We start from the raw sequence: 23345 nt of genomic DNA, 5'->3' as shown, positions 1-23345 counted from the left end.
CCCCCACCTTCTGGGCCTGAGCGGGAACGGAGAGGGTGTGAGGACTGCAGGGTTAGCCATCATCCATCCCGCAGATGCAGCCTCCCCAAGAACCCCTGGCATTGCCTTATGCCCTGGTGGAGAGACCCAGCCCCAACCTCCCAAGGGTCGCCCGGCTCCCTATTCCCCCCTTTTCCATTGCTTGACTGGGAGAGAAGGATGCGGCTCCAGAGCCCCTGAAAACCCTGGGAAAGCAAAGCAGAGGCTAAGCCGCAGCAAACCCCAAGCAGCCGGCATCAGGGATGCGGGGAGCAGCTGGGCTGCAGCCCCTACAGAGTCCCTCTCCTCTCCTCCTTCTCTTTCCTGTCGTTCCTTCTTCCTTTCCTGACTTCCTCCTTTGTTTCATTCTCTCTTTCTCCACTTGCTTTTCTCCCTCCTTCTTTTCTTTCCCTCTTTTCCTCCATTCTTCTTCTCCCTTTATTTCTTGTGCTCCTTCTGTTTCTCTTCTCTCCTTTTCTTCCAGCCTCTCTCTCTCTGTTCTTTTCCTGCCATTATTTCGTTGGCTTCCCTCTCTCTCTTTTCCTTCCACCCTTTTTTTCCTTCCTCTGTTTCTTTTCTTTCCCTTCAACCATTTCCCTCTCCCACCACTTTCTTCCCCCTTTTCCGTTCTTTCCCCCTCCGTTTCTCTCTTTTCTTCCCCTCTCCCTTTCCTCCTTCATTTGTTCTTTTCCAGTCTTTTCTCCTCTTTTCTTTCCCTCCATCCTCCCCACCCCCCATTTCTTTCTTTTCTAACCTCTGAGGAAACAAGGATCAATCCGAAAATGTTGACTTCTTCCCCCCACTCCACCCCCTCCCCGCCTCCTTTATTGGATACTAGCGGGTGCTCAAAGGCTCCTAGGCTGTAATTAGAGGGTGGATCCTAGTGCAAAGGGAAGGAGCTTCCCCCCCAGTCCCTTCTAACTGCGGATCAACTAGTTCCCTCTCCCTGTCTCTCTTCCAAATCTGCGGCACTCGCCCCAGGCTGGGACACACAGGAGATGGCATCTCCAGGGCTCGAGGTAATCTCCCCACTGCATGCATTCAGGGGCCTTAGAGAGTCCTGACTTAGCAGCAATTGGGTTTTCTCAAGCCAGGTGGAAGCTAAACCCCAAGGAGCTGAAAAAAGTAAGAAGCTCTTTTTCATCCCCTTCTTTCTTTCTTTCTTTGCATTTTCCTTTTATTTTGGGAGAGGTGGGGGGTTTTTCCTCAAATCAAATCCATTGTGAAGCTATAAGAACTGGGCACCGGGGGGTGCTGGGCAGCCAATCTTAAGAGGGGGTGAAATCTGCCAAGAGGAAGGAGCAGCGATAGAGATCAAGGATGTTTCCTCTAAACTCTGGAGTGGGAGCGCCTGGGTGCTGATTGTGGGTGCCCTGGATTTCAGTGTCATCTGTGTTTAGTTTGTGTGAGTGTGTGTATGTGTATAGAGTTCTGCAAAACCAGCCTAGGACTGTGCCCCATTTAACAGGGTATGGTTTTTAAATCTGAAGGGGTGTTTTCCTGGTTTAGATGAAAGGCGGAACTTGGGGAAACAAGTTAAAGAGAAAAATTTTTCTGGCCTCTCCACCCTTCACAAGCAGCGATTGCAATGGCTGGGAAAGATTCAGAAACCCAACTGCCCAGCTGCTGTAGTCACAAATATTTAGGTTTCGGTTGAGGACAAACTCCCAGTTCAGGGCTATTTTCAGATGTTATTGGCTACAGAAATTTCACCAGCCGGAGCTGCTATTTAAAGGGTTGTTTTTAAGATTTTTTTTTTTTTTAGAAAAAAGAAAAATCCTTTTTAATGATCCTAAGTGATCATGCAGCGAAAAAGTGTCTGGCAATCTTTTCTTTTTGAAAGAGGGGGGTCAGGTAGGATTCAAAATCGGCTTTTCGTTTTTTGAAGAAGGGGGAAGAAGATAACGAGGGGGGTTTAATGAAAAGAAAAGGAAATAATGGTCGGAGATGGAAAATAAAAGCGGCCCGAAGCTTGAACGTTTCAAAAAACCCACAACCCAACAAGTCGTTTGAAGCTGAAATTTCAGCAGTGGTGAGAGATTCAAAGCTGGCGATAGGTGTGTTAATAAGGACATGTTCCACATTAAAACTCCCCAGCGCCCCGCTAACCCCCCTGCCCTTCTCCGTTTGGCAGTGTGGGAAAAAAAGACGAAAGTGGGGGGAATGGATCTTGTTAAAGCAATGGTGCTTTCAGCTTCCTGGAACCCAGCTACTGGCATCGGGCGCTTGGCACTGCAGGCAGCTGGCTTAGCTAAGAGTAGGATGCAATCGGTCCTTTAAGGGCCTGAGGGCCCTCAGCTGGCAACAGTAAGGGCAGGCACCTGGGCTGGTTTAAATCAGAGTCGATCAGGGCTGGTGCTTCCATTTAGGTGACCTAGGCAGTCGCCTAGGGTGCCAGGATTTGGGAGGGCAGCATTTTGCTGCCCTCGGTGGCAATTCGGCGGCGGGGGTTCCTTCCGCACTCTGGGTCGTCGTCGTCAATTCTGCGGCGGGTCCTTCACTCGCTCCAGGACCCGCCGCTGAAGTGCCCTGAACACGGGAGCGCGGAAGGACCCCCCCGCCGCAGAATTGCCGCCAACGACCAGGAACGTGGAAGGACCCCCGCCTAGGGCGCCAAAAACGCTGGCGCCGCTCCTGGAGTCAATCTGTTGAGGGCAATGGGGCAAACCCTCCCCGATGGGTGTATATCATCCGTTGCTCCCTTGGAGTCAGTGGGGCCAGACCCCCAGCTGGCATCATTCCATCGGCGTCGATGTTTCTATGCAGAGCGATGCCGATTGACTCCCCCCCGGGGATGTGGCGATGCAGAGGCATAGCACCGTATGAGAGGGTGCTCACAGCTTCCCAGGATTGGGCCCATGGTGCGTTGCTGGGACTATCGCAAACCCAGCTATGGTCTCTCCCAAGAGGCTAGCTGGAGGTGGCCAGGGGTCATCCCAGCTAGTGACCTAGAGACAAATGTCTTTGCCCAGATGGCTGCTGTTTCCAAGGAGATATAAGCCGCCCAGTTTCCCTCTGTGCCTGATCCCTGCAGTGCTGCTCGCCCTTAGCTGTCTCGGCTTTGCTGCAAGTCGAGGGTACTTGGGGACAGTTTTGAAAGATATTTAGGTGCCTAACCCCCAAGGAATCTGGCCTTTGATCTCTAAGCTTGGCCTGGGCCCGGAGCTGGTTCAAAGAGGGTTGCCACGCTCCTGAGTCTTCTGTCTGAAGTTTTGCTGACACTGGTCTGTGCTGTCTGTGGTCAGTCTCGCGTCTGTCAGCCTGGGGCTGGTTAACCTGGCCGGTCCCTGCTCTGTCTCGCAAAGGTTTGATTCGATCGGTATATATTTCCTATGGAGAAGAGGGATTCAATCAGGATGGACTCACCGGGGCAAGAGGGGGAGGAAACGGTCGACCAAAGGGGCTGCCTCTAATTTGGCCCAGTCAATTCCCCATCTCATCCCTCCCAGCGTCAGTTCCATCCCTCCCTCCCTCCCGTCAAAACAGCCCTGGGCTGAGGAAAGTTACAGCTGGAAAAAAACAAGAGCCGCCTTCCCGTGCCATGGCATGTGCTGGTCCCCTAGCCTGACTAAGCTGCCATCCATGCATGGGGAGCCAGGGGTGGCAGGGGAAGGGGTGGCAGGCAGAAAGGCTCACTCGCAGATCCTGGCACAGGTGGGCTTGGGATTGCAGCTCTGCAGTAGGTGTCCCGTTGGGCAGTAGAAGCCAGGACTCCTGGGTTCTATTCGGGAAGGGAGTTGAGTGGTTAGAGCAGGGGCCTAGGTTCCCTGGGTTCTGTTCCAGCACTGGGAGGGAATTGAATGGTTAGACTGGGATACTTGCTTTCTATTCCTTGAGGGTGATCAGGCCAGGGGAGTGAGACTTCAGGGAGGGAGTATTGCCTAGTGCTTAGTGGACGGGGCTAGGTTCTGCCATTGACCTGCTGGGTGACCTTGGGCAGATCCCGTCCTCTCCTCCTGCCTCCATTTACCCACCTTTAGAACAGAGTTAATCACCCTTTCGCACCTTCCCGCAGTGCCCGGCGGCAAAGTTAAACAAGCCCTGTAAAAGGCAGAGGCACCGCGGGCACGCACAGCATTGCAGCCAGCCTCGCTGAGGCGTGCCGCATGGCACTGGGAGGGAGTGGAGCATATGCATGCCAGGGGCCGAGACGTGGCGTCACCGCTTGAGACCGGTCCCACCTGGGCCAGCTGCACGTTGGATGCTGATGGAGCAGATCTGTATGTGCGCTGGGGGGAGGGTGGAACTGACACTTCTAGGAACACAGCTTGAACTAGCTGACATTCCAGGTGGGGGTAAACCTGCTCACCTTTTAGGGTGCAGGGAGTAATTTTGAGCAAGTCGGCCCAATTAAAGAAATTCCTTATCCCTCGTATTAAAGACCCTTTGGGCCAAGCTCCTTTGGGCACAACTGCAGCAGCTCTGCACCAGGTTGTGGAGCAAAGCGCCTCAGCATGAAGACCAGCCTCCCGAACAAAGTCCACCGGGGCTCCCAGCATGCACTGGGGCTCCCCTTAGCATCTCTTTACTTCGGTGGTTTCCCAGGGTCCCTCATGCAGAGGCCCGAAAGCTGCGTTGGCCCCTCTCCTGGAGGCTGGGTCATGTTGGTCAGTCCCCTTGTCACAACAGTGACCTGCTGGAGGACGGGCAGAGTCAGCGGCAGAGTCCAGAATGGAACCAGGGCTTGGAGGGATTAATTCATTCTAGCTGCATCATCCCGGGTGCAGCCGTTGGTTCAGGGGTGCCGAATAGCCCCTGGGCAAGGCAGTAATGAATGAGAATCCAAGCGTTTTGGCTCCCCATCCCCTGTCCTAATTCTCAGAGCCAGGAACAGAACACAGGCGTCCTGACCCCAGATTTTCTGCCTTCCCCAAAGGACTGGAGGCTGTGAACGGTGGAAGAAGAGGCCAGAGGGAGAACCCATTAAGGATTTCTTTTTTTCCATGAAGGGAAGGACATCAAAGCTGCCCTCTGTCCCCACCCTCCTGCCGCCCTCCTCCCTGCACTACTAGCAAGCAGGATAGTGGTTTCCTAGTAGTGGGTCCTTGGATCACATTTGTCCACCCCCTAGGTTTCGCGTGTCCCTCTCGCTGGATTTCACGCGGCTTGTTCTTGCCGGGCTGGCTGGCTTTATTTAATTCTCAGGAAGGCATTGGTGGGTGCAATCCAGTGGCGTAGAGTTGAGAGATCAGGTTTCCATCATAGAGCTTGTCCGGACTAGGGAGCATTGCACCTGTGGAAGGACAGCGGTGGCGTCACACTGACGCAAACCCCAGATGTGGAGCACATGGGTCTGCCTACCTGGCCTCCGCTGTGCCTGAGCCTCAGAGGACATGGATCTGTTACAGCTCCTAGCTGTGCTGGCTGCAGCTTTAGCTCAAGCTGTAGGAGGGTGGGCTTGGGAGGTCTCTGGGGTCTGCCATCATGACTGCATAAGGGCATAGGCGTTACTGCAGTTTACATGTTTGTGCTGTTGCAGTGTATCCACATCGGCGTGTGCAACACCTTCTCATCAGGGCCAGGGCCTTGCAGGGCTGCCCAGAGGATTCAGGGGGCCTGGGGCAAAGTAATTTCGGGGGCCCATTCCATAAAAAAAAGTTGCAATACTATAGAATACTATATTCTCATGGGGGACTCTGCGGGGCCCGGGGCAAATTGCCCCACTAGCCCCCCCCCCGGGTGGCCCTGGGCCTTAGCTCTGCCAGTAGAGATCGATTCCAGCTGTGACTCCAAGAAAAGCCCAGGGAGCGGCTAAGGATTTGCACACGAGCTGTGATCAGGGGTAGAAATTTGGGCTGAATAGTTTCTCTCTCCCAACACTGGAAGGGGAACCATCTGTCTGTGATGGCTTAGATGGCCGAGTCGGGCAGAGAGAGGGTACTTCATCGACGTGGGCAGCAGATCCCTGCACTGGTGCCGCCACAGTCTTCTGATGTCAGCGTTTCTGTTACTGTCTATGCTGCACCCCAGAGGTAGGGCTAGAACCCAAGAGTTCAGGTTCCCTGCTCTAACCACGACTCCTTCCCAGAGCTGGAATAAAACCCTGGAATCCCACTCCCCTGCCAGAGCCTTCTTTCCATCAGAACCCAATTTCATTCCCAAACCATCTCCCTCCAAACCAATTAATCCCCCCCAGCCCCCCAATTTCATTCTGGGAATAAAACACATAAACCCCCCTCAACAAAGGACCCGGTTTGAATTCTTAAGAGAAACATATGGACTCCCCCACAACTGGCAGCTTTTAAAGCACACAACCCCCCTCCCCCATTCATGACTTCAAAAGCCCCTCCAAAACCCAGCTTTCAGACAATGCCCCAAAAATCGTATTTAACGAACGCTCCCCCAAATGCCCCAGTTCCATTCTTTAAAACATGTTCTCCCTAAAAGTCAACTTCATTCTTCAAAAGCAGACCCCCCCACACACCCCATTTAATTATTTTTAAAACTCTCCCTTCTCCTCCAACCTACCCCTTTATAAGCTCTAGGTCAGGGGTTCTCAAACTTGGGGTCGGGACCCCTTAGGGGGTCGTGAGCTTATTACATGGGGGGTTGCGAGCTGTCAGCCTCCACCCCAAACCCTGCTTCACCTCCAGCATTTATAATGGTATGAAATATATAAAAAGGTGTTTTTAATATATAAGGGGGGGGTCACCCTCAGAGGCTTGCTTTGTGAAAGGGGTCACCAGTACAAAAGTCTGAGAACCCCTGCCCTGGGTCATGCCACAAAAAAAACCCCCACCCCACAACCCCAAACCAGTTCATTCGTTCTCGCTCACACGCCCAGCCCGGGGTGTGGTGGCGTGGGGGGGCAGCACAGGAAGAATCTAAAGTCCTTGTTCTCCTCCCCTGGTGTAAATCAGAACGAATTCCACTGAAATGGATGGAGTTGCAGCCATTTGAAATGAGTGTAAATTGGATTATGATCAGGCCCTAGCACATTTCTTGCTGATGCGACTGTGCACATAGAGCCCCATCCGGCTCCGATTTAAGCCAATGGCAAAGCGCCGGTAGGCCGAGTCTTATTGACACCAGCGCCCCCTTTGCACCAGTATGGCTGTTTAAAGAGCCCTTAGTGTAAACGAGGACCCCACTGTTGCGATTTTACCATGAGTCTCGCGAGCTGTGGTTTTTCGGGAAGTCCCAGAACTGGGAGTCACGGGGTGAGGCCAGAACATCTGGTCTCATTGTTTTAGACAAAGAAATAAGTCACTCTCGTAATTGTGAGGAAAAGCTTGAGATGCGACTGACCGGAGTGTAACCCAAAATGCTCAGAACCCAGAAAAACAAGACTACAGGTAGACAGCGAGGGCCGCAGCGCTGGGTGTGCATGCCCACGTTATATGGATTTATTCCGGGCATCTAACGGGTTATTACTAATGTGGTGCACGAGGTTAATCACAGGGTAGCCGCCAGTCCAGAGCTGGCAAAGTCCCTTTCTGATCTCACGTCCAATCTTCGGGGCATGATGTGCGAGGACTTTATCTGCAAGGCAGGCTATCTCACCAAAAAGTGCCAGCTGGCGATGACATGGTGACTTCAGTCTGCCCGACGCTCGTTCTCAGTAATACATCCCTATTACTGATGTAATCAAAGCGTTTTACCAGAATTTACCAACATTTATTATTTAATTGTAAAAGCTTATGATTTTTTTAAGCCAATCTCAGGCATTTTTCTAAAGCTTGACTGACGGTTTTTGAACCCTCCAAGTTGGTGATGCTAGAATCAGGCCTATTATAGTTTCATGAGAGCCAGGCTGGATCCTTATTCTTGGCCCTAAAGACGTGTAAAATGGGCTAGATCTTGAGAGGTCGGATCTTGAAGTCTTTAAATCATGATTTGAGAACGTCGGTAACTCAGCCGGAGGTTCTGAGTCTGTTACAGGAGTGGGTGGGTGAGGTTCTGTGACCTGTGACGTGCAGGTCAGACTAGATGATCAGGACAGTCCCTTCCAGCCTTAAAGTCTCTGAGTCTAAGGCGCCTCGTAGGTGCCCATAGAAACTGTTTCACAAATAAGCCGAAATACGCGAGGATCCCTCAAAAGGCAGGTGGGCGCTCTGCCAATTCCTTGCGTAAAAATAAGAAGAGAAAATTCGGAACCAACAAAAATCAGCCTGGAGAAGCCTCAGAAGCTTGGGGCCAATGGTACTTACCCAGAGCTCTCGGGGCAGATGCAAGCCTGCAAAGGGCTTGTAATGGCTTAACCTTAGTTCATCTTGCTAGGGTAATCAGGACGGGCTAGTTCCCTTCAAAGGCCTTTGTCCAGCCTAGTTTTCAAGCAGAGCCGGCCTTAGGGAAAATGATGCCCTGGGCGAACTTGTATTTTGGATCCTCTGGCCCCCACTGCCTCGCCCCCCAATCACTTCTGGCTCCCTGAGCTCTCCACCCTCCCACCCCCATCGCTCCTGGCCCCCTCTGTCTCCCTCAATCTCTCACCCATTGCCCCAGCCCCTGCTGCCTGCCCATCCATCCCCCCAGCACCCCTGGGCTCCACTGCCTCCTTGGGATCCTCTCAGGTTTCCCCCCAATTTCCCCTGGCCCCCACTGTCTCCCTGGGATACTCCCAATTCCACCCCCCATCCCCGCTGTCTCTCTGGTCTCCCCACCCATCCCCCTGGCCCCTGATGCTTCCCTCAAACCCCCGTACCTATCCCCCCTGGCCCCTGCTGCCTCCCCAGGCCCCCCCACCACCCGCATTGCCCCTGGGCCTCGCTGCCTCTCACACCTCCATTGCCCTGAGCTCCCGTCCATGGCTTCATACCCCAGGCCTGCCACGCTTCATGCCTCTTGACCACAGTGCCCTGGGCGGTCACCCACCCGTAAGGCTGGTGCTGGCTAGAAGGGACAATTCTGATCAACTAGTTAAATCTCTTGCCTAACACAGCCCAGAGAAACTGACACCTAGTGAGTCCTGCAGGAAGCTCATGTCTTGTAGCGAAGCTAGAATGCAGTTTGGATGCAGAATCCATCCCTTGGTAAGTTGTTCCAATACTTAGTTGCCTTTCCTGTCAAAAAAATTTGCACCTTATTTCTCAGCTGATTATGTTTAGTAACCCCTGGATCTCATTCGTTTTGCTCTGCTGGGTTAAAAAGCTCTCTGCTGTCTGGTGCCTTCTCTTGAAATGTCCCGATTCAAGCCGGGCAAAAATCCCCCACAGATTCAGTTCGACTGAAACATTTTGTGAATTTATGTCGATTTCTGCAAATGGTTTTGGTCAGAAAAAACATCTCAAAAAACAATTCAGAAAAAGTCGGAACCTTTTGTTTCTATGCTTTCTAAAGGAAACCTCAGACTTTTTGGTTCAATATTAGGTTGAATATGATTTTTTTTAGTTGAAAAAGGGTGGGGGGAGTTCAAAACCAAAATGAAACATCGCGTTTGGGGTTGGGGACAAGGTTTCGTTCAACGTGAAATGAAATTTTTTGCAACTTTGCGATTTGCTAAAAAGTTTGAAAATTTGGGTCAATGAAATTAATTCATAGAATCATAGACTATCAGGGTTGGAAGGGACCTCAGGAGATCATCTAGTCCAACCCCCTGCTCATGCAGGACCAATCCCCAATTCCCTCCCCCCTACCTGATTTTTCGGAATTGCTGCGAACGAAAAAGTCGATAGTTCACCCATCTCTAGACTCAAATGATGGTGCTTCCACTAGCTCCATTGAGTAAAGATTCCCCAGCCGAACAGATTCAATCATCAGAAGGAATTTCCTGATATTCAGCCTAAAGGTTCCCCTTTGTAATATTCTCCCGTTACTCCTCCTGTGGCTACAGCCCCTTGCAATGCACCCATTCGGGGCTTTCCTTAGATATGGGTGGCGAGTTTTCGTTCTGACAACTCCAGCCAGACCAACTGGCTGCAAGTAAAAGCACTGGGCAACGCCTGGATTAACACTCGCAAGTGCTGGGGTGGGGAAGGAACAAGTAAGTCTGAGTCAAAGTTGAGGAGCTATTCAATGCCTGCTGGCTGCATGTGTAGGGCAGGGGGCAAGCACAAGGTTATGAGCCAGGATACTTGGGTTCTGTTCCTAACATTGCTGTTGAATGGCTGTGTAACGTGGTCATTTCCTGCTCTCTGCCTCAGTTTCCCTATCTGTGAAATAAGGATAATGGGGGAGGGTCAAATGGTTCATTGCTGCTGTTAGCTGAATTCATTCATGCCCCAGGGGCTTCTCTATTCCCCCACAAGTCCCTTGTGTGTCATCCAGGAGCTCCCTGAAACTCCCCCCCAGGCCTAGGGTGACCAGATGTCCCATTTTTGGGGACTTTTTCTTATATAGATGCCTGTTACCCTCCGATCCCCGGTCCATTTTTTCGTAGTTGCTATGTAGTCACCCTACAGAGGTGAGGGGCTCTGTATGTGACCCCCCTTCCCTCCCATGCCAGGATCTCTGTTTGCTCCCCCAGTTCTTTCTTTCTTTCTCTGGATGTCAGCATTTTAAGCTCAATTGGGAAATGGACAGAGCTGAAAGGAGGGGTGTTGCTGTCAAGCTGGAAGGGTTTAATTTCTGAAATCAGCCAGTTCCTTGATCTATAGAGAATTAGAGGCGGGGGATGCTGGTGGCTTTGCCCACCTGATGCCATGAGCCACCCTTTGCCTCTTTTGTTTTCTCCAAATTTCCCCCAACCCAGTAGGGTTCTGCCCATGGACGCCTGGAATAGTCCCTGAAATTTGTGGAATGGGTAGGCTGCGGCGATCAGAAGCTATCGCATTGCAGACCGACAAGCAGAGAAACGCCATCAAGCTGCATGGAAGGGCCATAAACCAGCGATATTTACACAGAGCTCGGACCCGGCTCAAAGGGTGCTAGGGATAGTAATGGTGTAACGAGAAGTCAGGTGAAGATGAAGGGAAATTCCTGCTCTAGCCGTTATCTCTTAATAACCTGTTACTGCTGGGATATGGCGCTGGATGTGGTATAAACCCCTCAGTGGAGAGCTGGAGCCTGAATCTCAAAGGCCATATCTACATGCCCAACTTCTGCCGGCATAACTGCGTCAGTCATAGGTGTGAAATCGTGTGACCCGAACGATACAGCTGGGCTGGCAGAAACCCCAAGTGCAGACGGAGTTGCTGTGACAGAACTTGCTTCGGCTTACAGACCAGGGGGAGTAAGTTCTACCCGTGAGATTGCAGCTTTGCTGGTATAAACTGTGTCCACACTAGGAGCGCTTTGTATAGTCTAGCAGTGTTCCTATAAGAGCAGAGGCCTGACCTTAATTATAGATTAGGATAGATGACAGGCTGGGGTAGAAGGCACAGGGGGTGGGTTTAGGGTGTTTGATGGCTAGGTCACCAGTTCAAAGCTGCCCTAGATCACTGGAAAAGGAGCCCCAGGGCCACCCAGAGGATTCAGGGGGCCTGGGGCAAAGCAATTTTGGGGGCCCCTTCCATTAAAAAAAAGTTGCAATACTATAGAACACTATATTCTTGTGGGGGCCCCTGCAGGGCCCAGGCCTGGGGCAAATTGCCCCATTTGCCTGCCCCCCTCTGGGCAGCCCTGGGGAGCCCCTGCATGGAATGAGTTTGGAGGGTCCCAGCTGAACTCCTAAGGAATAAGGGTCAGTGTTGCCAAACCCACTGGCACAGCTGAGTTCCATGATTGGCAGGGCCAGGCCTGTCGATGCTGAAGTCCCAGGCTTGTCTCCCCTGGCGAGGTGGGGCTGGAAGCCATTGAACCAAGCTGTAAACTCTGTGTATAATGGAAACCCACTTCAACCCGGGGGATGCTGCACCCTTATTTCCAGCACCTGTGGATGCTGGGGACACTGCCATTGCCTATGCTGGGTCTAAAACCTCTGCAGGTTGGTCAGTACATCTACAGCAGCTGCTCCGATAGGGAAGTGTCTAAGGGCAAAAGCTAGTGGGTTTCCAGGAGACACTGTGGCCTAGTGGCAAGGGGCACTGGCCTAGCTAGATTCTATTCCTGGTTCTGCCATTAAACTTGGGCAAGTCACCTCTGCGCTCTGTGCCTCAGTTTCCCCTCCTGCCTTTGTCTGTTTAGAATGTGAGCTGGGGTAGGGATTTGTCTCACTGTGTGTCTGTGCAGCACCTGGCACAACAGGGCCCTGATCTCAGCTGGGGCAGGGACCGTCTCTCCCCATGTGTCTGTGCAGCGCCCGGCACCATGGGGCCCCGATCTCAGCTGGGGCAGGGACCGTCTCTCCCTGTGTGTCTGTGCAGTGCCTGGCACCATGGGACCCTGATCTCAGCTGGGACAGGGCCTGTCTCTCCCTGTGTGTCTGCGCAGCGCCCGGCACCATCGGACTCTGATGTGGGCTGAAGCCTCTGTGCTACTGAAAGATAAATAACGATGATAATCATTCTGATTTGGTCACAGTTCGCATCCGACTCATGCTTGTGCATGGAGCTAGTTTTCCATAAATGCTCAGCAGCTCCCATTGACGATTCTCTGTCCTGGTAGCCCTAGAGATTGGTCTCCTCTGGCCTCAGCCCGGCTAGCAGCTCCCTCAGCTGCTGGTATCAACTGGCTGCCGATACCTTGCTGGTCTCCTGGTTTCATGTTGTCCCTGACAGCGACCGGCAGGCGGGCGGGTAGTTGGGCTGGGACCCTTGGCCTGGTCTGACACAAGCCTCGGGTCTATCTCAGCCACGGCCCAGCATATTCTGTTCCCTCTACCTGCCCCCACCACCGTGTTTCCTCAGACTCTGAGGCGGCAGCAACCCTGGGGTCTGGCACGTCCCACTGAGCGGCCCGGCCGCATCTGAGTCCCTGGGTGTTTTGTGTGAATGAATAGCTGAGGCTCTGGTCTGGATGTTTCCATCTGGCCATGCCTATTGCCAGCCAGAAGTGGGGAGGGGAGGGGGGATCTCAGACAGCTTCCTGTCCTCTCGCCTCGCCCGAGGGGCAGCACGACGTGGTGTCAACAGCCAGACACCCCGGGCCAGCTCCTGTGTATTTCTCCACAGTACCTGGCACTGCCATGCTGTGGTTGCATTGCAAAGCCAGCAGGACCCTCCCAGGCTGCTGAAAGAGACACTCTCAGGCCGGATTTGGCTTGACGTTAGGTGCTGCTGGGAAGGGGCGAGTTCCTTTAATGCCCAGTCAAAAATATTCCCCTGGAATCTATGTCACAACGGCCAACGGCAAATCCCCGTTGTCCTGGCAGCGGGTCGCCACTCAGGTACTGCAGCAATGGGTTGGCATGGAATGGAAGCAAGCTGGAAACTCATGCCTCAGTCTGCCCCTCGAATCAAAGCCCCGAGACCACAATGAGGGGCATTGCTACGAGATTTATCCACCCTGTCTCTAAGCAACCACTGTCCTGTCCCAGCACACCTGGGGATGGATCCTCGGGGGGGGGGGGCAGGCTCCTCTTGGCTGGTTTCCATGCCCTGAGAGCACTCTAGGGGCTTGTCTATGTGTTGCATCGCTCCAGTTTAATTTAAGGTGTGATTTGACAGCGATTAGACGAAATCAGAGCCAAAGCCCCCTTTGGACACATTTATTTCAGTTTAAACCAGACTCACTGTGGTTTAGTTTAAGTCCGTTAGGAACAGGTTTAAGTGAAACCAAAAGAAGATGCCCTTAATCTGAAATAAGATCATCCATGCAAGATTTTGCACTGGTTTAACTGAATCAGTTTAATGAATCTGGTGCAACACATACTATGTGTAGACAAGTCCGGGACATTACAAAACTGGTTGACTGATCAGCTGAAAATGACTAACTGCAATGGATTAGAAACAAAGTGACAGACGAAACTTTGATGGATTTTTTTTTCATGGATTCCTAGATGAAGGACAAGTGTGATCATCTAGTGGATCCTCCTGTATAACACAGACCACAGGACTTCCCTGAAATAATTCCTGTCTCAGCTAGAGCATATATTTTAGAAAAACATCCAGTCTTGATTTTAAAGCCATCTATTTGCATCAGTGCAAACTGCTAGTGTAGACACACTTAATTTGGTTTTCCCCTTGCATCAGTTGACTCAACCTAAATTAAAGCTAAACTGATTTACGTGAGGGTGGGTGTCTGCATTAGGCATTTGCATTGCCTTAACTAAATTGGCTCTTCGTTAAGTTTGTACAGCTTTTTTAGTATGCAAGGCCTGTGTCTTGTTATGTCTGGAAAGTGAGTAGCAGATTGTGGGTGACACCAGAATCCTAATAAAAATAATCATAGCTCAGGGAAATAATCATAGTAATTTTTTTAAAAGCCACAAATAGTGAAAAATAAAGTGCTTAAAAATATGATTCCTGAGCTGACAATCTTCCTGTAATAACAGACAAATCTAAGGCCCTCTAAAAATTCTTGGGAACAGTAGAGCCAGAACTCTTCTGCTCCGAACGGGCTACTACCTGCGTTCAAGGAGAATCTCCATCAGCAGTTTGCAGTAGAGGGTTTAGGACACATAGCTGAGCAGTTGTGATTCTCTCCAGCAGAGGGCAGTGGCACATGTACAAAACTAGGCAAAACTATTACAAACATCTCCAGAGTCTTTCAGCTCTTCCTCACCCCTAATACAAATCAGCAGTGGGGGTGGGGGGATAGCTGTGATGTTGAAGAAGGAAACACCAGTTTTTACACTCCAAATTCCGATGACAATCTAGATAGATGCTTAGCATGCGGGTCAAAGCCTCTGAGTGATGAGCTGGAAATACACTCTGCTTTTTTATGCATTGCATGTCGGAATTGGCAAAGCCCCAAGCTCCCGGAGCAGCAGATTAAAAACATAAAGGGAGCAAATAAAGAGGAAGTCATTTAAGGAAGGGAAAGAGAAGGATTTAAAATGCCACAACGTAATTCAATTAAAAGGCCATAAAAAAAAGAGAGAGAGAGAGAGAGAGAGGGAGGCAAGATTGGAAACAGGAGGCTCTCGGAAGCCGTGAGCTTCAGCGTGGAGAGAATCAGCCATTTGGAGAAGCAAACTAATGAGACAAGCAAGGGGTGGGGGGAAGCCAAGGGGCTGACGGCAGGGATTCAGTGCAGCAAAGCTGGATTTATAGTCTTCCTTCTGCATGTTGGGAAGGACGAGAGTTTTACTGAATGAGTTTTAACGATTCCAACAGAGTCTCTGTCCCTCCCCCAGATTGGCACTGGGCCCCAATTCAGGAAACCACTTAAGCAGACGACGGGACATTTTATCATGAGTCTGGCAGTGCCTGATGTTTAAGTTCAAGCCCTAGCTCCCGGAGTCATGGGGCAGCGCGAGAATCTCAATAAGAACATAAGAACGGCCATTGGGTCAGACCAATGGACCATGTAGCCCAGTGTCCTGTCTTCCAACAGTGGCTGATACCAGATGCTTCAGAGGGAATTAACAGAACAGGGCAATTATCGAGTGATCCACCCCCTGTTGTCCAGTCCCAGCTTCCAGCAATCAGAGGCTTAGGGACACCTGGAGCATGGGGCGGCGTCCCTGACCATCTGGCTAATAGCCACAGAGGTGGCTAGCCCTTGTGGCTGCAGAGCAAAGCTGAAAAAAGGTGGCTGTCCCACCAAACCCTCTCCCAGAGAGCCAATAAAAAGAACACTAATCACACTTCTTTTTGTTTAAATATGATGATCTTTGAGGGCCAGACTCAGGAGTTTTTTGAACGCTGGATTAGTTAAGCATGTGCTTAAATGCTTTCCTGAATCGGGGCCTGAGTTCCCAAGCCTCCAGCCCTGGGCTGGGCTAGGTCACACCACATGGGCTTAGAAGAAGGGTGGTTTTGTGACTAAGCTGGAACTCAAGAGTAGAGGCCTCTCAGGCCTAATTTTTAAGCCCAGGCTGGATTCAAACCCACCCAACCCAACCCAACCCTGACATGCCCACCGGCCGCCCCACCTTGCTGGGTTGTGTGTGTTACAGAGCAAGAGAAGCTGGGACTCCAGGCATGTTCATTCTGCAGCACATGCAGCACAGCGAGGCGGAATGGGGCACACAGCTGCCACCGTGCTCACTCCGCAGGCAGCAGGAGGAGAGCTGATCCGAGCCCCAGAAGATTCAGTTGTTCACCCACGCTTGTAGTCAGGTCCCATCCAGGTCGGGTTGCAGGGCTCGACTCAAAAGACTTAGGTTCAGTACCAGGCTCTGGCACAGACTTTGTGTGACCTTGGGCAAGTTACTTAGACTTTCTGACCCAGATCATCAAAGGTATTCAGACACCTAACACTCACAATGGGTGTGTGCCTCAGTTCCCCGCCTGTAAAATGGGCATAATAATCCTGCCTTTCTCTGTCTCACCCATGACTGAGCTCAAGACCCCATTGTGCAAGTTATGTACATGTAGCATGATGTGGCCTTGATCTCCACTGAAATCTCTAGGTGCTATCTTGATGCAAAGAACAATGTGAAGGAAATTCCCCAGATTTCATGCAGGTTGCAGCCTATCTGTGACAGTGCAGCTTTATGACATGCATGGCAGTGCTGAGTCTTGCAGCAAGGTGTTGCACAGATCCATCAGGAGCAACCAGATGCTTTAAGGGTAAAGTGATGTATCTTTAGATTAAGGGGGGGGGAAATGCAACAGGAAAAGTTAAAGAGTAAAGTCGCTTGGAGAGAACACTGTGTGTGTAGCTCCTCTATGACAGGCTGCAGCAATGGTGAGAACAATATGGCTGAGCAAACAGCCAGAATTCTCTCCTCAGACTATTTAATTTTTTCTCATTAGGTTCTGTTAATGACAAGAAAGGTAGAAATTAGGGCTGGTCAAAAATATCCTATTGAAACTGTTTTAAGATAGAAAATTGGGGTTTTGATTAAACAAATATTTTCACTAAAAGTGTCTGCTTTCTGCAGAGATTTTCAACTGTTCATTGAAAAAAATACCCAACCCCCCAAATTTATATTTGGAAGCGATGTAATGGCACTTTATGGAAGTTGTAGTTTGGGTGCTTTGTGCCATCAACAGCAAGACATCATCTCCCATGTTACACCATAACTATGCAGCACCCATGATGCATCGTGGAGCTCAGCAAGAGGGTGAGCATGGTGTATCATGGGAGATGTAGTCCAGTCAGGGAGCCCAGCCCAGAGGGTAGAAGGCATCGAAACGACAACTCCCATGAGGCACCACGGCAACATTTCTTAATAACAATGTTTGGGTTTTGGATGAAAACTTTTGAATTTTTATTTTTCACCCACAAGGTTGAAATTTTCCACGAAACCCTCCATTTTCCAGCCAACTCTAGTAGAAACATAAAAAGACAGGGCACAGAAACCAAAAAGCACCAGAGTTTCAGAGCAGGCCACTACATTGGAGTCAGACATACAACTGGCAATGAAATCCTCCCAGACCATGAGGGGTGGCAGGTGGGATTGTATGTTACTATATGTCATGGGAAAGGTAATTTTCCTTGCAGTTGCAGTAGATTTGGATTTCACCTCTGGCCGCAGTGCTACAAGCAGTGGTTTGCGAAATATCTGGAACAAAAATGCAATGCTTCTTGAATTTCAAGTCTTTTCACATTTCGTTCTGAACTCCAGAAAGGGGACCATTTCCATGGCAAATTTTGGTCAGGTGCATTAATTTTTCTAGTAAAAAAAAACAAACATAAAAAACTCATCTTCTCTCACAGCCCCATCCCCCATGTAAAACGCATTGCTACCTGTTGTTATGTATTATTTGTTATAGCATCTGGGAATACTAGCCACGGACCAGGACCCCCTTGTGCTCGGAGCTGTACAAACACCAGACAAAAAGTCCCTCTCCCAAAGTGCTTCCAAGGCGAGCTATAAGACACATAGTTTTATAAATGTGAAAATAGCTCTTTTCCAAAAAAAGTCACACATATTGCAGGGTGTGAAATTGCACACGGTAGTGAACATTTCAAAATGGTGCATGGTCCACTCATGAGCACCAGGGGGAGGGATAGCTCAGTGGTTTGAGCACTGGCCTCCTAAACTAAGAGCTGTGAGTTCAATCCTTGATGGGGCCACTTAGAGGTCTGGGGCAAAATCAGTACTTGGTCCTGCCAGTCCCATGAGATATGTATCTCCATATATTATATTGTTAGTGACCCTTCCATGAGTACTATGTAAACCAAACACACATCCCTTCTGATTCAGATTACACATGAGACATCCAAGAGTGATCCTGACTGCAGGTGGCTGTGAAGACTGATTCTGACAAGATTTAAGAACTTTTCCAACTCCAGGCATGGGAATAACCCTACTGATGGCTTAAAAGTAACTCTTTGCATGATCAGAGCATATCGCTTTCTGTAAGTCTGAGATGTTACTCTAATGTCCTGCCCAGATTCCAATTTTGGGTCAGATCCTCAGGTCAATATTAATAATAATCATATTTAATTTATCATGTGCATAGCAACAGCTGTTGTGATAGCTGCTTTGCTAGCTCCTGCCCTAATTTCCACCTGCAGTTTCAAATGGACATAGTATTTTTCATTTCCTGCCCCAAATCATCATGAGTGTTTCTGTCTGTAGGTAAACAGCTGGCACATCCCACCCCAGAGGTGGCTGTATTTTAATGGGGGGGTAAAGTCAGCCATAGATATACACAGAAGTTAGGCAGCAGTAAAGTGTGTCAAGTGATCTGGGAGTCAAAGACACGATAGAAACTCAACATACATTGGCTAGAATGTTATTTATTTACAAGGATAATGTCAATTCGTAGAACTTGCTAATGGCTGAAATCGGGCTTAACAGAGGCATGAGGCTATGCGCATGCTGGGAGATTGGCTGGGTAAGGCCACAGGAGTGAAACGACAGCTCTGGTTTGTTTACTAACTTCTGAGCTATCTCAGGATCAGGACTGGACTAAGCAGTGATTTGTACCAGCAGAGCTGTGTGTCAAGAGTGGCCCCAGGTATGGAAGAGCAGTGGGGAGAAGAAAGCCAGGACTAAGAAGCATGTGTGCAGAAGGCCCCATAGCAGACCATGGGGATCGAGGGGCATCAGCAGAACTGTGCACAGGGAGAGTAATCCAGGGCTGGAACAGCAGAGGGGCTGCGTTCCAGACAGGGGCAGAACCACAGCCTCTTGTGCAGCGCTCAGATCAACTCTCTGCAAGAAGCAGTTTTTTAAGATCAGCAGGACCGCGCCACCCAGAGCGAGAACAGGGACTGGATGCGAGGTGCAGTGATGCCAATTAGTCAAGCTACTCGGTGAGACCCAGATCTGAAGAAACTGACAAGCAGATCCACCCCATTCAGTTAGGCTCCAGTTCCCAATTAACCCCTAATCATCCTGCCACACTTTCTAGACCAGATTTCCAAGACATCTCAGCTCCCATTTAGGCACCAAAGATCTCAGCCGCTCGGGTGCAAATTGAGGGCTGAGCTCTATGGGAAATCTGGTCCTGATTGTGGAGTCACACCTCTTAGATTGACACCTCTGGTGAGCCCTTGAATATCTGACCCCACGTCCAGTGGCTACATGAGAGTAAGAGAAAAATTGATGGGAATTTTTCATGTTCCACCCCCCTGATAGGCTTGGCCCACACCTCTCAGAACTATTATTACGTGCATCTGACGAAGTGGGTATTCACCCACAAAAGCTCATGTTCCAATACATCTGTTAGTCTATAAGGTGCCACAGGACTCTTTGCTGCTTTTACAGATCCAGACTAACATGGCTACCCCTCTGATATTATTCAGAGAGTTCACACCTCACCCAGCTATTGTTTCAGGCTCTCTGCAGATTCAGGCAGATGTCGCTGTGTCAGTTACATATGGTAACTGCACTGAAAACATGAGATTCTTGAGAGCAGGATGGCAATTTGGATAGCTACGAGTATGCTGTATTTCCACGTACCTGCCCAGTTCGAGCCCTGTCCATATCTCACTTCTGTTTTCACTAGCGTTGATTGGGAATGTTTTTTCATCAGAAAATGCTGATTTGTCAAAACCAAATCTGCTCACGGGAAAGGATTGATTATGACAAATCTTCCAAATCGAAAAAAAAAATTGAAAAAAGAAGCATTGACATTTTTGAAAAGAAAAGTTTTGCTTTTCAATTCAAAACAACTTTTCACTTCAAAATTTTGGTGCATTTATACTTTAAAAAACGTAGAAGATTAATAAAAGGTCAAAATCAACCTGCAATATTTCGAACTTACCAAAATGAAATGTTTCACTTGACCTGATCTGAAATTTTTTCAGGTTATTGTTTTGCCAAAAAATGTTTGAGATTTCAACTTTTCATCCCGGTTCAGAATGGGAAAACATTTGGAAATCTCAGAAACTCTCGTGACATGGGAAAACCCGCCTGGCTCTAGTTCTCAGCCCCTCTGCTCAGTTAACATTTGCCTCCTATCCCATATTCTCCTTATGCCGTTTTGCTCCTGCTGCCTGGAGCAGTCTCCTTGTGTCTGTCTTCATCACATACTCCTTGGTTTCTACCTCTTCATTTTTTCTCTGCCTCTGTTGGATTGTGTTTTAGTCAAATGCAAGTTATTGTGCTCAATATGAAGGTGGCTGGGTGAAATTCTCTGGCCTGTGACATACAGGAGGTTGGAGGTGATCTAATGATGCATGTTGGCCTTAAAATGTATGAATCTATGAGTCACACTATATATTTTCTAAGGTTGGGATTTTCAAAGGAGGGTAAGGGATTTAGATGCATCTGAGAGTCCTATCTAATCACATGACTCCAGGAGCTGGGGCTTTAGGATAAAAAGCAAATATCTTGTGATTTGTGATTAAAATCATGAGAGTTGACAATATTATAACTGCCCAATTTCTGTTGAAATTCAGTGGGAATTGAGTGCTTAGCTCAATTCCCGTTGAAAACCCCAGTTGTCTTTGTGAGCTACTATTATGCATCATGGGAGATGTAGTGTCTCTGTGGAGGGCAGTTCATAACAGAATGGGGGCAGGAGGCACCGAACTACAACTCCCACGTGGCACCACAGTGAGTCAGGTGAATGCAGATCTTGGAGATGCAGAGTGATTCTCTATTGTTCTCAGTGGGGTAGGGGAGAGTCTCCATTGTTCCCAGTGGGAGTTTATCTCTATCGTGCTGCATTTGTATTGCCACATGTCCTGGCCCCTGCTCTTAGGACGGCCCTGAATCAGCCTGGCCCTGTACAAACCCAGCTGTTGAAGGCCTCACTGAGTCCATTCCAAAGCGCGTGATCAGCCGGTCCTGTCCCCCTTTGCTGATGCCTTGCCCTCCTTTCTCCTTCCCTGCAGGAAGAAGCTCGCTATGGCTCCAGCCCCCTGGCTATGCTAACGGCCACCTGCAATAAATTTGGAGGCTCCAGCCCAATCCGGGATTCGGCCACGCCTGGGAAAGCGGGGAACCCTTTGGGGAAGAAGCTGTACCAGCTGGGAGCCGAGCAGTCCAGCCCCAAGCTCCGCAGCTCCGAGGTCATGGGAGATTCCTACACGGCCGCCTTCCCCAGTGGGAACGGGCTGATGTCCCCCTCGGCCAGCCCGCAAGCCTCCACCACCTACGGCAAAGACTACAGCCCCTTCTCTCACTCCTTTCCAGCTTCCTCCAGCTCTCAGGACCCCTCATCCCTCCTAGTGTCCAAGGGCCACCCCTCGGCCGAGTGCCTTCCCAGCGTCTACACCTCCTTGGATATGGCGCACCCTTACGGCTCATGGTACAAAGCCGGGATCCATCCTGGGATCTCCAGCAGCTCCAGCAATGCCTCAGCCTCCTGGTGGGACGTGCACTCCAATACCAACTGGCTGAGTGCCCAGCCCCAGTCGGACGGCCTCCAGGGCTCCCTTCAGCCTGTGCCAGCCCAGACATCCCTGAGCCCTCAGCTGCCAAGCTACAGCTCCGACTTCACCACCTTGAACCCTGCCCCATACCCGGCTGTGGGCATCACCTCCTCCTCTCACCTCCTCCCTTCCGGCCAACACATGCTGTCCCAGGAGATGTACAAGCCCAAGCCCGTGACCAACAACTCCCTGATGGAAGGTGGGATCGGACTGAAGGCCCCGCGTGGCAGCACCTTCAGCAGCACCACTGGCCGCTCAACGTGCGATTGTCCCAACTGCCAGGAGCTGGAGCGGCTTGGGGCCTCAGCCGCCAGCCTGCGGAAGAAGCCCATCCACAGCTGTCACATCCCGGGCTGCGGGAAGGTCTATGGCAAGGCCTCTCACCTCAAGGCCCACCTGCGGTGGCACACGGGAGAGCGTCCCTTCGTCTGCAACTGGCTCTTCTGTGGCAAGCGCTTCACCCGCTCAGACGAGCTGGAGCGTCACGTCCGCACCCACACCCGGGAGAAGAAGTTCACTTGCCTGCTCTGCAATAAGAGGTTCACCCGCAGCGATCACCTCAGCAAGCATCAGAAGACCCACACCGAGATGGGGGCGGCCAAGCCCGGCGAGGGCGAAGCGGAGAGGGAGGAGACGGCCACTGGTGGTGGCTCTCCAGGCGCGGCCTTGCAGGACGGGCTCGCCAACGACGACAAAGACACCACCAGCCCTGAGCAAAGCAGCTTGTTGGAGATCTAAGCTGGGGTGGAGCTTCTCCTCCAGCCTCCTCTTCTTCCTCCAGTTTAGTTCCCCCTCTCGCTGAGATAATTTATTTCCTGAGGGGAAGTGGCGGCTCAGATGCAGACACCTACTGGGTTCTTGGACAGGATTCTCTTGGAACCCTTGCTTTCTGCTCCACCCAGGCATGGGAGAGTTAAATGACCGTGATGCAAAGTCACATGGAGCAGGGGCTGGGATTTGAACCTAGTCCCCAGGTCATGTTGTGTTCTTTGCCGTGAATAGGCCTACTGAGCCTTTTGTCCTACCTGGCCGGGATCACTCACAAAGCCACTGGCACTGTCTTCCTGAGGAGTTACTCAAGGTTGACCAAGGTGTGTGTGGGAGGGATCATCTCCCAGTTGGGGCAACCCAGTGAGGGCTTGATCCTGGGCTCTGGGAACCTGATCCTGCCAAGCCGATGGGACTACTCATGAGTTTGGTGTTCAGCGGGTGCATGGATGGATTGGGGCCCTGGAACTCAGCCCCTACCAGGATCTGACCCTAAATGGTGCATCAGAACCTTTGCCCTCAGGTCAGAGGGGGCAGGGGAGGATACAAATAACCCATGTCGTCCTCCACCCATTTTACAAAGGAGGGCCACCAGTCACTCTGCAGAGATACCAAGAGGAGCTTCCACCTTCCCCTTCTCCCTGTGTATTTAATCTAGAAATGTAAGAATTATATTTATGTCTTAAGTTATGATGATGAGTTAAGGGAGCGGGGTGGGTGGGGGATTCAAGAGACCTTTGTGTTTAAAACACAGGAGAGGTTGTCTTTTAACGAGGGGCTCCCCTGTTAATCGGTCGTCTCTCTTGATAGGGCCTCTGTGATAAAGTTGACCTGCATTTAGCCTTGGGCTCTTTTTGGTTTTTGCTTCTTTATGATGGAGGGAAAATACAACAACCAGGAACATTCCCCCCCCT

General features: G+C 50.6%; 2 protein-coding genes across 2 annotated transcripts in view; one reads left to right on the top strand and one right to left on the bottom strand.

Moving 5' to 3' along the window:
- The window catches only part of PRR13 (proline rich 13), a 328718-nt gene that overhangs the window by 137245 nt on the left and 168128 nt on the right, over positions 1-23345 (bottom strand). The window lies entirely within an intron of this gene.
- SP7 (Sp7 transcription factor) lies at positions 1054-22998 on the top strand. Its single transcript, XM_032786667.1, has 2 exons — positions 1054-1143; positions 21124-22998. Exons 1-2 carry the CDS (start codon positions 1054-1056, stop codon positions 22399-22401), a joined length of 1368 nt encoding a protein of 455 aa, XP_032642558.1. The 3' UTR covers positions 22402-22998.

This window comes from Chelonoidis abingdonii, chromosome 26 (assembly GCF_003597395.2).
Source record: "Chelonoidis abingdonii isolate Lonesome George chromosome 26, CheloAbing_2.0, whole genome shotgun sequence".
Lineage (NCBI taxonomy): Eukaryota > Metazoa > Chordata > Testudines > Testudinidae > Chelonoidis > Chelonoidis abingdonii.
The sequence above is the reverse complement of the archived record's forward strand: the minus strand, read 5'-3'. Positions and strand labels throughout refer to the sequence as shown.